The 11,761-nt window shown below is 62.9% G+C and overlaps 2 protein-coding genes across 6 annotated transcripts; both read left to right on the top strand.

Moving 5' to 3' along the window:
• Positions 1–54: 54 nt before the first annotated feature.
• On the top strand, positions 55–5,070 carry Entpd2 (ectonucleoside triphosphate diphosphohydrolase 2). Of its 2 annotated transcripts, none has more exons than XR_002817919.1 (9): positions 55–235; positions 1,338–1,455; positions 1,916–2,066; positions 2,217–2,376; positions 2,451–2,678; positions 3,046–3,300; positions 3,382–3,501; positions 4,227–4,396; positions 4,474–4,566. XR_002817919.1 is itself a non-coding variant. In XM_004640507.2 (9 exons), exons 1-9 carry the CDS (start codon positions 119–121, stop codon positions 4,675–4,677), a joined length of 1,488 nt encoding a protein of 495 aa, XP_004640564.1. In that variant the 5' UTR covers positions 55–118; the 3' UTR covers positions 4,678–5,070. The 2 variants fall into 2 exon arrangements, 1 of the variants encoding a protein (XP_004640564.1); XM_004640507.2 differs by having other exon boundaries at positions 4,262–4,396; positions 4,474–5,070.
• Positions 5,071–6,329: 1,259 nt separating this feature from the next.
• On the top strand, positions 6,330–11,504 carry Npdc1 (neural proliferation, differentiation and control 1). 4 transcript variants are annotated; one of them, XM_023700430.1, is made up of 9 exons: positions 6,330–6,654; positions 8,910–9,056; positions 9,904–10,038; positions 10,122–10,295; positions 10,376–10,442; positions 10,522–10,606; positions 10,780–10,859; positions 10,955–11,081; positions 11,172–11,504. In XM_023700430.1, exons 1-9 carry the CDS (start codon positions 6,543–6,545, stop codon positions 11,262–11,264), a joined length of 1,020 nt encoding a protein of 339 aa, XP_023556198.1. In that variant the 5' UTR covers positions 6,330–6,542; the 3' UTR covers positions 11,265–11,504. The 4 variants fall into 4 exon arrangements, with proteins under 4 accessions (XP_023556198.1, XP_023556199.1, XP_004640431.1 ...); XM_023700431.1 differs by having other exon boundaries at positions 10,125–10,295; XM_004640374.2 differs by having other exon boundaries at positions 6,333–6,654; positions 10,125–10,295; positions 10,985–11,081.
• Positions 11,505–11,761: the final 257 nt, after the last annotated feature.

The raw sequence follows: 11,761 nt of genomic DNA on the forward strand, positions 1-11,761 counted from the left end.
GGGCGGGGCCGGGCGGTGGGCGGGGCCGGGCGGTGGGCGGGGCCTCGGCCCTCCAGCGCTCCGGTCCCACCGCCTGCTACCCGGCTCCGGGTCCCTGCTGCTTCCCCCGCGCCTGCCAATGGCCGGAAAGGCGCTGTCGCTCCTGCCGCCGCTGCTGCTGGCCTCGGCGGGCATCGCCGGCCTCTTGCTCCTGTGTGTCCCCACCCGCGACGTCCGGGAACCGCCTGCTCTCAAGGTGCACGCCCGGCCCGGCGCGGCCCGGGAACTGCGAGAGGGAGGGTGGCGGGACGGAGGCCGGGCCCGCGCTGCGTCCAGCCGGCTGCAGATCTCGGGTCCTGCAGGTCCTGGTTCGACGGAGGCGCGTTCCGGGTGACGTGGAGCCGGAGGTCCAGGTCGTGGGGACTCCCGGCCCACGGAGACCACCACTGTGCTCCATTCTCATCCCGGGGTGCAGCCAGGCCAGCCCATCCAGCCGGGGCTGTGGCAGCATCCTGTGCTGCGTGGACCGTTAGAGTTACAGGGGCCTGGGTTTGCCTATTGTGGCCGACGGCGAGGGTAAACGGGGACTCCGGTGCCCCTGACTATGTGGGCACGCCTTGTAGTGGACTTGTCCTGGGGTGACCCTGGCTGGTCCATCCCCCCCCCCAGGTTGATCTGCACGGGGCCTGTTAATCCTTAGTGTGCTGGGCTAGATGTAGGGGGACATGGAGATCCAAGCCCTTTGAGCTCAGGATGTGGACCCAGGAAGGGGGATCTGGGCCTTCTTGGGTGCTGGCAGAGTTTCCTGGCGGCCGGACAAGAGCAGCCTTTCCTGACCAGAAGCTGCACCCAGTGGGTAGTCTCCATTCTGGGCCTTTGGGGGAGGTCCTGGCAAGAGCCACTTGCATGCCCATGCTGAACTCCCCCACCTTGGGGAGAGGTCCACAGAGTAACCTCTCCCTGCCTTGGCTTTAAGGCCCAGAGAGGGTGATGGACTGGAGGCCCACTCACAGCCTCGGAAGTCTCTCCAAGTTGGGCTAAGGGCAGGGCAGGGGTGGGCGGAGTAGGAAGGAAAAGTGGGCTCCTCCTGGAAGTGCCAGGGCAAAGCTGCAGGCCTGGCCATCCTGGGACGCTTTGATCTTGGAACAGCCCCTCAAGTGCTCTGGCCAATAGCCCTCCCACAGCCTGGCATGCTACCCTGAGGAGAGGGGAGGGGATCACCAGAGGGTCCTGGTAACCAGCAGCCATCACCAAGGCTGTTCTTGGCCTTCTGTGAGCTTTGGCATGAGGGAGGGTACAGCACTGGGGGAGCTAGAAGGCCCCCAGGTCACTCAGGCTGATGTCTATCACACCCCTAGTATGGCATCGTGCTGGACGCTGGCTCTTCACATACATCCATGTTTATCTACAAGTGGCCAGCAGACAAGGAGAATGACACAGGCATTGTGAGCCAGCACAGCTCCTGTGATGTCCAGGGTAAGGCCCTTTCCAAGTCCTGGATTCCCAGTCCCTGTGGGGTCTCAATCCTGCCACTCTACTTGAGGCTGGGTGGTGCTCACTCCAGGCAGGAGTTTCAGACACAAAGTGCTGGGTCCTGGGCCTGGGAGGTGGGGGCAGTTTGTGTTCTAGAAAGAAAGCTTCAAGTAGAAATGTAGGGTTGAGCCTCAGTGGAACAGGAGGGGCATGGAGGACCTGGCGGGCACATCAAGGCAGATCCCCTGGGAGGGTAGGCTGCCTTGACAAATGCCCAGTGCTTTGTTCTGGCACCTGTGCCCATACCCACCCAGCAGGCAGCAGCCTCAAAGTCTGGGTGGCACCCAGGGCCTTTTGTCTGTGAACAGGGTGTCTCTGGGGCTGAGACTGGCACCTTTGTCCACACCGGTTGGAAGCCTCCAGCCTGGGCCTGGGCCTGGGCCCATCTTTCTCCACCATCCAGGTGGGGGCATCTCCAGTTATGCGGACGACCCTTCCAAGGCAGGACAGAGCCTGGTGGAGTGCCTGGAACAGGCACTGCGGGATGTGCCCAAAGAGAGACATGCTGGCACACCTCTGTACCTGGGTGCCACAGCAGGCATGCGCCTGTTGAAGTAAGTGAGGTCTCCGGTCCTTGCCCTGGGCTCTGCATGTCCTTCGCACCAGCTTTGGACAGGGACTCTTCATTCAGTAGACCCTGAGCACCCCATGGTCAGACCGCAGCTTCCTGTGGAGAAGGCTCTCAGAGTTGTCCCATCCCACAGCCTAACCCGTCCAGAGGCCTCAGCCAATGTCCTGGCTGCCGTGACACAGACGCTGATCCAGTACCCCTTCAACTTTCGGGGGGCACGCATTCTGTCGGGCCAGGATGAGGGCGTGTTCGGCTGGGTGACTGCCAACTATCTCCTGGAGAACTTCATCAAGGTGGGCATGCAAATGCCCCAGGGGACCAGGGCACGGGCCCCTGTTCCTGGCTGACCCATTTCCATTCTTCGCAGTATGGCTGGGTGGGCCGATGGTTCCGGCCCAGGAAGGGAACCCTGGGGGCCATGGACCTGGGAGGCGCATCCACCCAGATCACCTTCGAGACAGCTAAGCCAGCTGAGGATCCAGCCAACGAGGTCCACCTTCGGCTTTATGGCCAGCACTACCATGTCTATACCCACAGCTTCCTCTGCTATGGCCGAGACCAGGTCCTCCAGAGGTTGCTGGCCAGTGCTCTCCAGGTGCCTCTCCACTCTAGGGAACCCCCACTGCACAATCCCTTAGGGCAAGGAGGGAATGGAGAAGGATGGGCTGAGAACCCCAGAGCAGAATATGGCTTCTGCTAGAAGGAGGGGCGGGACCAGCATGAGGAGGGTCCAGTGGCCAGGGATCTGGAGAAGGGAGGGCCACAGTCTCAGAGGGCCTCAGATGCTTGCCAAGGGGTTGGGTTTTTGTCCAGCAGGCAATGGGGCACCATAGATCACTAATGAGCACAAAAATAGTATTGTCCCAATTGAACCATAGGAATTCATCAGTCTGGCCTTCCGGGGCAGAGAGACAGGCAGTACTGGGAGTGGGGTGCCACTGATTCAGATTCTCTCTTCCCAGACGCAGCATTCTCACCCTTGCTGGCCACAGGGCTACTCCACCCAGGTGCTGCTCGGCAGCTTGTACCAATCACCTTGTACCCGGGCTCAGTGGCCCCGGGCCTTCAATAGCAGCACCAGGATCACAGTGTCGGGCTCCAGTGACCCTGTACTCTGCCGTGGCCTCATCTCAGGGCTCTTCAACTCTTCCTCCTGCCCTTTTTCCCGCTGCTCCTTTGATGGGGTCTTCCAGCCCCCGGTGGCTGGGAACTTCATCGTGAGTTCTGGGCCAGCAGTGGGAGCGGGTGTGGGGTGGAAAGTGCCTCGGGCCAGCTGTGGGTAACTGTGGCCCCCGCAGGCCTTCTCTGCCTTCTACTACACCGTGGACTTTCTGAGGACTGTCATGGGGCTGCCCACGGCCACTCTGAGGCAGCTGGATGTAGCCGCGGTGACCACCTGCAACCAGACATGGACTGAGGTGAGGCTCGCTACCTCCGCGGGCCGCTGGGCCTCCAGCAGCACCCTCATACTTGCCCCATCCTGTGGGACCCAGGCCTCAGCGTGCTCTGTGGTTGGGCCACCATGCTATACTCCAGAAGTGGGAGACTGTGCGGAGGAGTGTGAGGCCCGTGAGCAGGGGACCCTGGTGCCTTCCTTGAGGCACGGCCCTGCCTACAATGAAGACCAGCATGACTGGGCGCACAGAGATGTGACTGCGACCCAGCGGGGAGAGTCGGGGCTGTGGAGGAAGATGGGGCACCCAGTGGTACAGCCGTAGAGCGCAAGGCTCGCTTGGGTGGAGGAGCCTAAGGTCTCCCTAGGCCCAGACTTAATGGCTCCAGCCCCTGGCAGAACACTGGTGCCAAGTAAGAACAGCGAGGTGCTTGGTGCCTGAATGTGCGGTGCCCACCCGACCCTCAGGGAAGAATGTGACGCCCGTGGCACTTCTCAGGGGATGGGGAGACAGAAGCAGCAGGAGAGGGAGTGGAGCGGCGCTCAGCCTGGAACTCCTGTTTCCCGGGGCCTCTGCTCTTCTGGAGTCTGGTCCGGTGCTGGCCGGGGAGGGGCCACGCTGCGGTCCTCGTCCGGGTCCCGCCCATCCCAGAGGCTTGCACCGTTTCCTGTACCTCCCTGGTGCGGTCTTGCCGGGCTTCCGGGGCGCGTTGGGGAGAACACGATCCCCTGCTGACCTCCTTTCGCCAGGGTCCCAGCCCAACAGTTTCCCTACTGCGTCCCAGCTGCAGGCTCGGGCGCCACAGCAGAAGGCCCGCCTGGCCGACTACTGCGCGGGAGCCATGTTCGTACACCAGCTGCTGAGCCAGGGCTACGGCTTTGATGAGCGCACGTTCAGCAGCGTGACCTTCCAGAAGAAGGTGGGTTGGGTGGGGTGGGGCGGGCCTGGGGCGTGGCCTGGCTTTTCTGGAGGCTGAAGCCACGCCCCCACCCGCAGGCTGCGGACACGGCCGTAGGCTGGGCGTTGGGCTACATGCTGAACCTCACCAATATGATCCCCGCCGACCCGCCAGGGCTGCGCAAGGGCACCGCCTTCAGCTACTGGGTGGCCCTTCTCCTGCTCTTCGCAGCCTTGCTCCTGGCCGCTCTTGTCCTGCTGCTGCGCCGAGCTCGCTCTCCCAAGGCGCAGAACGTCATCTAGGGGTGAGGGGGTTGCCCTGGATCCCACCCACAGCACTTCACTCCGCAGTATCCTGCCCCAACACTCCTGGAGGGTCGCAGAACTCAGATTCTGCCATCCACACCCACAGGGGTCCTGTGTGGGGCAAAGGAAACCCACGCTCCCTTTCAGCTCCCCAGCACACCCAGTCCTGGCCGCTGGGCTTTGCCTTAACGCTTCTCTTTCTGAGGTGAGGGCCCTTCACCCTAACTCAGAGCAGAGTCTCCAGGAAGTGGGGCCTTGTGTGATCATCAGGGCCCTCGAAGCCGCTCTGTGGATTCCTGGCCTTTCCTGGGGAGGGTCAGAGCCCACGGAGGGGAGCCAGCCCAGCGCCTGCTTGTAAACATTTTGTAATAAAAGGTTTTTCCTAGAGCAGCGAAGGGTGTTCACAGGGTGGGGTGGGTGTCGCTGCTTGAGCTCTCTCCATCCAACTATGTTGGAACAAAGCCTTGGCTAGTTCCCACGGTGGACACAGCTCTTTCAGCGTCCTTCCTGTTTGGGCCTGACCGGGGCAGTGTGGGGCTCCCTGCTTGGGTGTACGGGGACATCCCTGAATCCTTGAGCCTTCTTCAGCCTGAAGACCCCAAGAACCCCACAAGCCACTCCCCCAGATCTGCTTCAGTGACCCAGGTGGGATGGAAGTAGCTCCAGCTGGGCTAGAAGAGGGTGGGCTTGGGGAGATGTGAGGAAGGCCAGCCTCCCGAGAGGTGTGGGCCGGAGGTGACCCCCGCAGGAGCCCACCTGCCGAAGCCACCTGGACACTTTGCCCTGCTGCCCTGGGCACTGAGCTGGCATTCTGCGCTTGTTTACTCCAGGGCGGGAAGGCGTGGCCTTGACGATTCCCTCTTCCTCTTGGGAATGCCCTCAAGCTGTTAATGTGGTCACTGCCCTGTGTATGTGTTGGGGGGGCTTGTTCTGCTCACCCCCCACCCCACAGTCCCTTCTGCAGAAGCGCTTTGTAGTCTGAGACCCGAGGGCCAAGAGAAAGCGCCGGGCTACAGTCTCCATCTGGTTGTTTCGGCCGAGCTGGGGGAGGTTCTAAGTGGGACGGGGCTGTGCACCCAGGGGATGGCAGATGAGGGGCGAAATAGGGAGTTTAGGCGCCGATGGCATGGGGCCCCAGGGACCTGAAGTCGCCACCTGGGACTGTGACCACCTTGGACAGCTCCCAGATGGTTTCAGCAGCAGCTCCAGGTCACTCTTGCCCCCTGGTGGACTCGCTGGAGATGCGGCCGAGAGGCGTTCGGGAGCGGTCAAGTTTTGCGTCCGTGTTTGCATTCACCGTTGTCTCTGCGCACCCTGCTTACGCATTTCCGTGCATCTGCACATCCCTCGTTTATCTATGGGCGCTGGGGTCCCCGATCCCCAGAGTTCTCACCCCAGCCCAGGCAGAGGCTCCGCTCCAGAGGGATGGGGGCGAGGGTCTGGCTAGCCGATCGGGGAGAGAGGAGTAAGACGCCCCAGGCCAATCTCGAACTAGATTCTCCGGAGCGAGTTTGCAGAAGCCAGAGGCGCAGAGGCGCAGAGGCGCTGGGCCTAAGGAAAGGAGGCGGTGGCGGCGCTGCGGAGGGGAGGGGGCGCAGCCGAGCGCGTCCCGCCCCTAGCCGCCGCGCGCAGGCGCATTGCTCGCGCTCCTCCGCGCACTCCGCGCGCACGCCTCCTGCCTCGCGCCTCCATCCCGGATTCTCCGCTGCGGCGTCATACGCCGCCTCCTCTTTTCCTCTTCCTGCGGCTCCGCCTCCGCCTCCTCCGCCCTCCTGCTCTCCGAGGTCTCTGCTCGCGGCCTGGAACCGAGACCGAGCCCGGGGTCGCCGGCTGCCATGCTGCCCGGGCGGCGGCGCTGAAGGATGGCGACGCCCGTGCCCCCGCCCGCTCCGCGCCACCTGCGGCTGCTGCGGCTGCTGCTCTCCGGCCTCGTCCTCGGCGCTGCGCTGACGGGGACCACCGCCAGCCGCCCGGGTGAGCACGCGGGCGCGGGGTGCAGGCCTCGGGGACTGGGCCTTCTAGCCCGGGGTGAACGGCCCCGCCGAAGGCTCCCCGGAGGCCCAGCCCAGGCGCAGGCAGCCTCGAGTCCACAAGCTTCGTGCCTTTTCCTCGTCGGGAGCCAGGCTGGGGTCCTGGGTGGTCTCGAGTCCGTCCTGTCGTCCTTGTCTGTGTGTCTCGGGTTCCTGAGGTGTCCCTCGTCACGAGAGTGGGAGGCTGTCTGTCTTAGAGCCGCAAGTGGTGCCTAGCACACACCACCTTTGCTCCCCGCAGCAGGGGCCGAGGGGCCCGACCTAGGGTCATGTTCATTCAGTGGAGGCAGACTGTCCCGGCTCCTGGGACGCTTAGCCGTCCTGTCTGTGAACTAAGGTCAGCAGATGGATTCTGGAGGAGAGGGATGAGCCCAGGGTCCTGGGGTTCCTCCTGCTTCCGGATGGCTGTACAGGGTCAAGGCAGCACAGGACTGCAGGAACCCGGGGTCCCGCACACTGTCCCATGTTGGGCCTGGGAGACTGTCGGGTGGTTCATTCGGCTCTCCTGGCAGCCTAGTGCTGATGCTTTTTGCCCAGCTTACAGATGAGGATACTGAGGCCCAGAAAAGTCAAGTGGCTGGTATATGGCACAGTTATGGTGGGAACCTCAGCACTCTTGTTCCGTGTTTGTGGGTAGGCGTCCTCCTGGGTGCGATGAACCTGGATAAAATGTTGGCACAACCACAGGCCTGGGAGGAGGCCTGCAGAGAGCGCAGGACTGACTAGAGGTGTTGGAGCCACCTTTGGAGAACCTGGCTCCCAGACTGCAGCTGCTGTGATCCCCGGGGACCATCAGCCTCTGCAACTTCATGCGCAGTGCCCAGTGCCTGGGAGGAGCCCTTGGTGGCCCACGTATGGGCAGAGTGCCAGCCACTCTCCAGCTGCCACTGCTTCTGGGACCTCATCCCCCACTGCAAGCCAGAGGGGCTTTCCAGACCAAGACCAGACACATCCTGGGGGCCAGATGGCTCAGGAGGAGGCCTTGGGAACCTGGAGCCAACCCTGCCCTGCAGGCCTCTGCTGCAGCCTGGTGCACTCTGGGTTATCAGCACCAGGAGCAGGAACTGTCTCCTGCTAGTACCGAGCCTCCTGGCACAGGTATAATGTTTAACTAGCCCATGCCTGGTCCCAGCCCACTGATGTGATACTGGTGAAGGTGAGGTGCCTGGGATGGAGCCTGTACCCACCTGCCACTTGGGTTGCTGGGACTTCCTTACAAAGATGCCTGCAGCCTGGAGCCCTGAAGTGTCAGGTTTCCAAGGCAACCAAGCTAGGCTAGCCAAGGTCTGGAGAAGGGCACATAACTCCACGTCACTCTGGGCCCCTGTGGCCCTGCCTACTGTGTGGGTGGGGGCTGGGCAGAGTAGGGACTGTGGTCCTGGTGGGTCCCCTGAGCTTGCTATGGCTGTGCCTAGTGTCCCAACTTGGAGATGTTCCTTAGCTTTGAGCCACCTGAACCTCTTCTGCATCCCTAGGGAGAAACTGAGTTAGAGGGCCTGCCTTTCCTGTGCTCTGGCAGATTGATAGGCCTGGTTGCTGTACAAGGCGCTGGTTGGGTGCCATGGGCTGGGTCCCAAATCAAGGAGATGAAAATGTTCAGAACCAGGGCCTGGGCTGCAGTCCCCAGCATTGCCTGACACAGGCCTCCTGAGGCTGTGGGTCTGGCCAACCTCAGTGGCTTCCCTGTGCTGAGGACAAGCTGGACTAGCAGCAGGCAGCACCATCTTCCCAGCTGGCCCTTGTTAGGGGTCTTCTTGAGTCTGCTCTGTGGCGCCCTGATCAGGTGGCATGTGAAGTGGGTAAGGAAGTCGCCCAGCACGCTTTGCTGCTCTCCAGCCAGAGCACCTAGGCTGACCCCCTGGAGCTCCAGCTGATCTGGAGGCACTGTGAGACCAAAGTTTGGAGGACTACACAGCCTGGCCCAGAAGAGCCCGGTGCCAGCTGGGTACTAAGGGTCAGCTTCTGGCTGGGCTCTGCGCGGACAGCTGGCTCAGGCAGGGAAGATGGACTCTGGGGAGTAGGTGGGGCATCGTGGTTCCCATAAGTCTTGGAACTGTTTGCTTCCTGGTTCTGAGCCCTGGCCAGCGGAGGAAAGGCCTGCAGGTCCAGAACAATGGCCAAGCCTGGCCAGGCCAGCACTGTGGGGGAGGGGAGCCCAGCTGAGAGGGCCGTGATGCCCTGATTCTGCTTCTTTCCCAGGTGCAATTGCCTGCCCCGGGAGCCTGGACTGTGCCCTGAAGAGGCGAGCGAGGTGCCCCCCAGGTGCACGTGCCTGTGGGCCGTGCCTCCAGCACTTCCAGGAAGATCCCCACGGGCTGTGTGTGCCCAGGACGCACCAGCCACGGGGTACGGAAGGGTGCACGGCAGTGGGGCTGTGGTGGCCTCCTCCCCCTCCGACATTGCGCTAGGCCAGCGACCGGGCCTCCTGGTTCTGGACACTGAACGATTTTCACTTCACTCTGGAAGTAGCCCTGCCATCCTTTGGAGAGCCTGGAGCTGGGCTGCTGGGCGGAGGCCAGGGCCATCTGCCTATGCTGGGTGGGCAGCCTTGGGAGAGGAGGGGTCAGAGTTGCTGGCAGGGGCCCAAAGGATCCCACTTGCCACCCTCAGGGGCCCCCAGCACTGTGCCACAGCAGGTGTTTGTGAGCACTGCCTTGGGCAGTGCGGTCCGCCTTGGGTAAGAGGATGGCCAGTGACTAAGTCTGCTTGTTTAGGTGTGCTGGGCTTTACACAAGGGCTGAGGGGCAAAGGCTTCCTGGGGTGATAGGCACATAGGGGGCTCTGCTGCAGAGTGGGGTGCTGCTCTCTGCATTCTAGAGCTTGTGTGTGGCTCTCTGCCTGGGAGATTCCACCTGGAGACATGGAGTCTGGCACCAGCTGCCCTGTCCACTGCTGTCCCTTGTTCCAACCACCCAGGGGTAGCTTGATGTAGGGTTGTACCTCAGCCTCTGCTCCTTGGGGAGTCACTGCCCTCACCCCTGCTGCACCAGGGCAGGTGCTGGGGAGGGACAGGGATGGCTGTGCTGGCCTAGTGTGCCCTGCCCTTTGTGGACATAGCCACGTGAAGACCCCATTTCTTCCTCCTCCCTGGCGTTGGAAGCTTCCAGTTGTTGTCATGGCAGCTTGATTTGCATTGGGGCCCTGGAGTTGGCACTAGGTCCCCAGGGTACCTGACAGCCCTCGTCCTCTTCAGGGCAGGGGCTGCCCCCGCCCAGGCTGGAAGATGACATCGACCTCTTGGCCCAAGAACTGGCGGTGAAGGAGGCCGGGCACTCACAGCTCGAGCTGAAGCCAGTCCTTGAGGACCGACCCGGGCACCTGGAGCCTGGTGAGACCCCTTCCTGGCTTTCCTGCCGCCACCTTTGAGCCCAGCCTTGCCTGATCCTGCTGATCGACCCCCCACTCTCTCAGCAGTTACCCTGGTGTTCTCAGAGCGTGGTCAGAGACCAGAATCCGGCCTGCCCTCCCCTCAGGGAGCCCCCACCCCCACCCCCCGCGCCTCCTGGGGCTCCCCCTTGCCTTCTGGGCCCGTGCACATGGTGCCCCTGGAGCCCCAGAGTCAGCGTGGTGATGGCCTGACCCTTGGTAGGTGGCAGTGGAGGTGGGCAGGTGGGAGGGTCACTGGAGGCAGCCCCTGGGCCAGCCTTACCACGCCCCTCCTGCAGTGCTGCTCGTGGTGTTCTGCGTGTCTGGCGCTGGTGCCCTGGCTGTGGCCACGCTCTGCTGGTGTAGGTGAGCTGTGGGCGGGCAGGACGGCGAGGCTGTGCTTGGCAGTCCCGCCCCACAGCGATTTCAGCTCCCCCTCTCTCAGGCTGCGGCGAGATATCCACCTGACCCAGAAGGCGGACTACTGTGCTGCAAAGGTGCCTGGCTCGCCCAGGACACCCCGGATTTCGGTGTGTGGTCTACTTCTGCCCCTAGCCCCAGCCTCTGGCCATACCCCAACAGCCTCTGCCTGGGGCCCCTTCTGGCTGCACCCCTCCAGCCTCTGGCCTTGCTCTGCTGCCCCCCCTCAGGTCCATTCCGCAGCTGCTGCCTGTCTCCTCTAACCTGCCCTGTGTCCCTACAGCCCGGGGACCAGCGGCTGGCGCACAGCGCGGAGATGTACCACTACCAGCACCAGAGGCAGCAGATGCTGAGCCTGGAGCGGTGAGCGCCCCGCCCCCCAGCCTGCAGTTGTGGTCCCCTTGTCCTGTCCCCACAGAGGTGCACTGAGCACCCACCTTGGTCCCTGGAGGGCGTAGAGAGGACCCAGTGATCCCGCCCTCATCCAGGCACAAGGAGCCCCCCAAGGAGCTGGAGTCGGTCTCTTCAGACGAGGAGAATGAAGATGGCGACTTCACAGTATACGAGTGTCCCGGCCTCGCACCGGTGGGTACAGAGAGGGGGGCTCCACGGTGAGGGTTGGAGCTGCCTAGCTGGGCATCTCCAGCCCAGGCCTGACCGGCACTATCTGCATAGACCGGAGAGATGGAAGTGCGCAACCCCCTGTTCGACCACTCCTCGCTGCCGGCGCCGCCACCAGAACCCCGCTCCTCACCCTCGCTGCCGTGACTGAGGCTGTGCCTGCCACTTGCCTACAGCGCGGGAGCCCCAGAGGGAACGCTGCTGACCGTGCCAGTGCTGTGTGGGCACTGGCCCAGGGCCCCTGCCAGCCAGAGCCCTGTGGTAGGCTGGGAGACCGTGGTCCCCTTGCACCTCCCAAGCTGGAAGGAGTGGGAAGACCCTAGAGCCCAGGCATAGGTGGGGAATTCTAGAGACAAAAGTCAATTAAAGTACCTCTCATGCCTGTGATTTTGGCTGTGTTGGAGGCTCAGTTTATCCTCAGTCATCTCACCCCACTTTGGAACCGGGGACACCAGAGGTCTCTTTCTGTGTCCTAGGGAAAGGAGCCACTAGAGGGGTGACACTCCAGGGCTGGATGGGACACCCAGACCCTCTTCAGTGGGCCTTGCCCCTGCCCGCTCTTGGCCTACTGTAGGGGAGGGAGGAGCAGGGTGGGTCTAGGTGCTAACCTGAAAGACCCTGCCAGTGGGATGAGCAGGGCCCTG

This window comes from Octodon degus, unplaced genomic scaffold (assembly GCF_000260255.1).
Source record: "Octodon degus isolate 3935 unplaced genomic scaffold, OctDeg1.0 scaffold00123, whole genome shotgun sequence".
NCBI lineage: Eukaryota > Metazoa > Chordata > Mammalia > Rodentia > Octodontidae > Octodon > Octodon degus.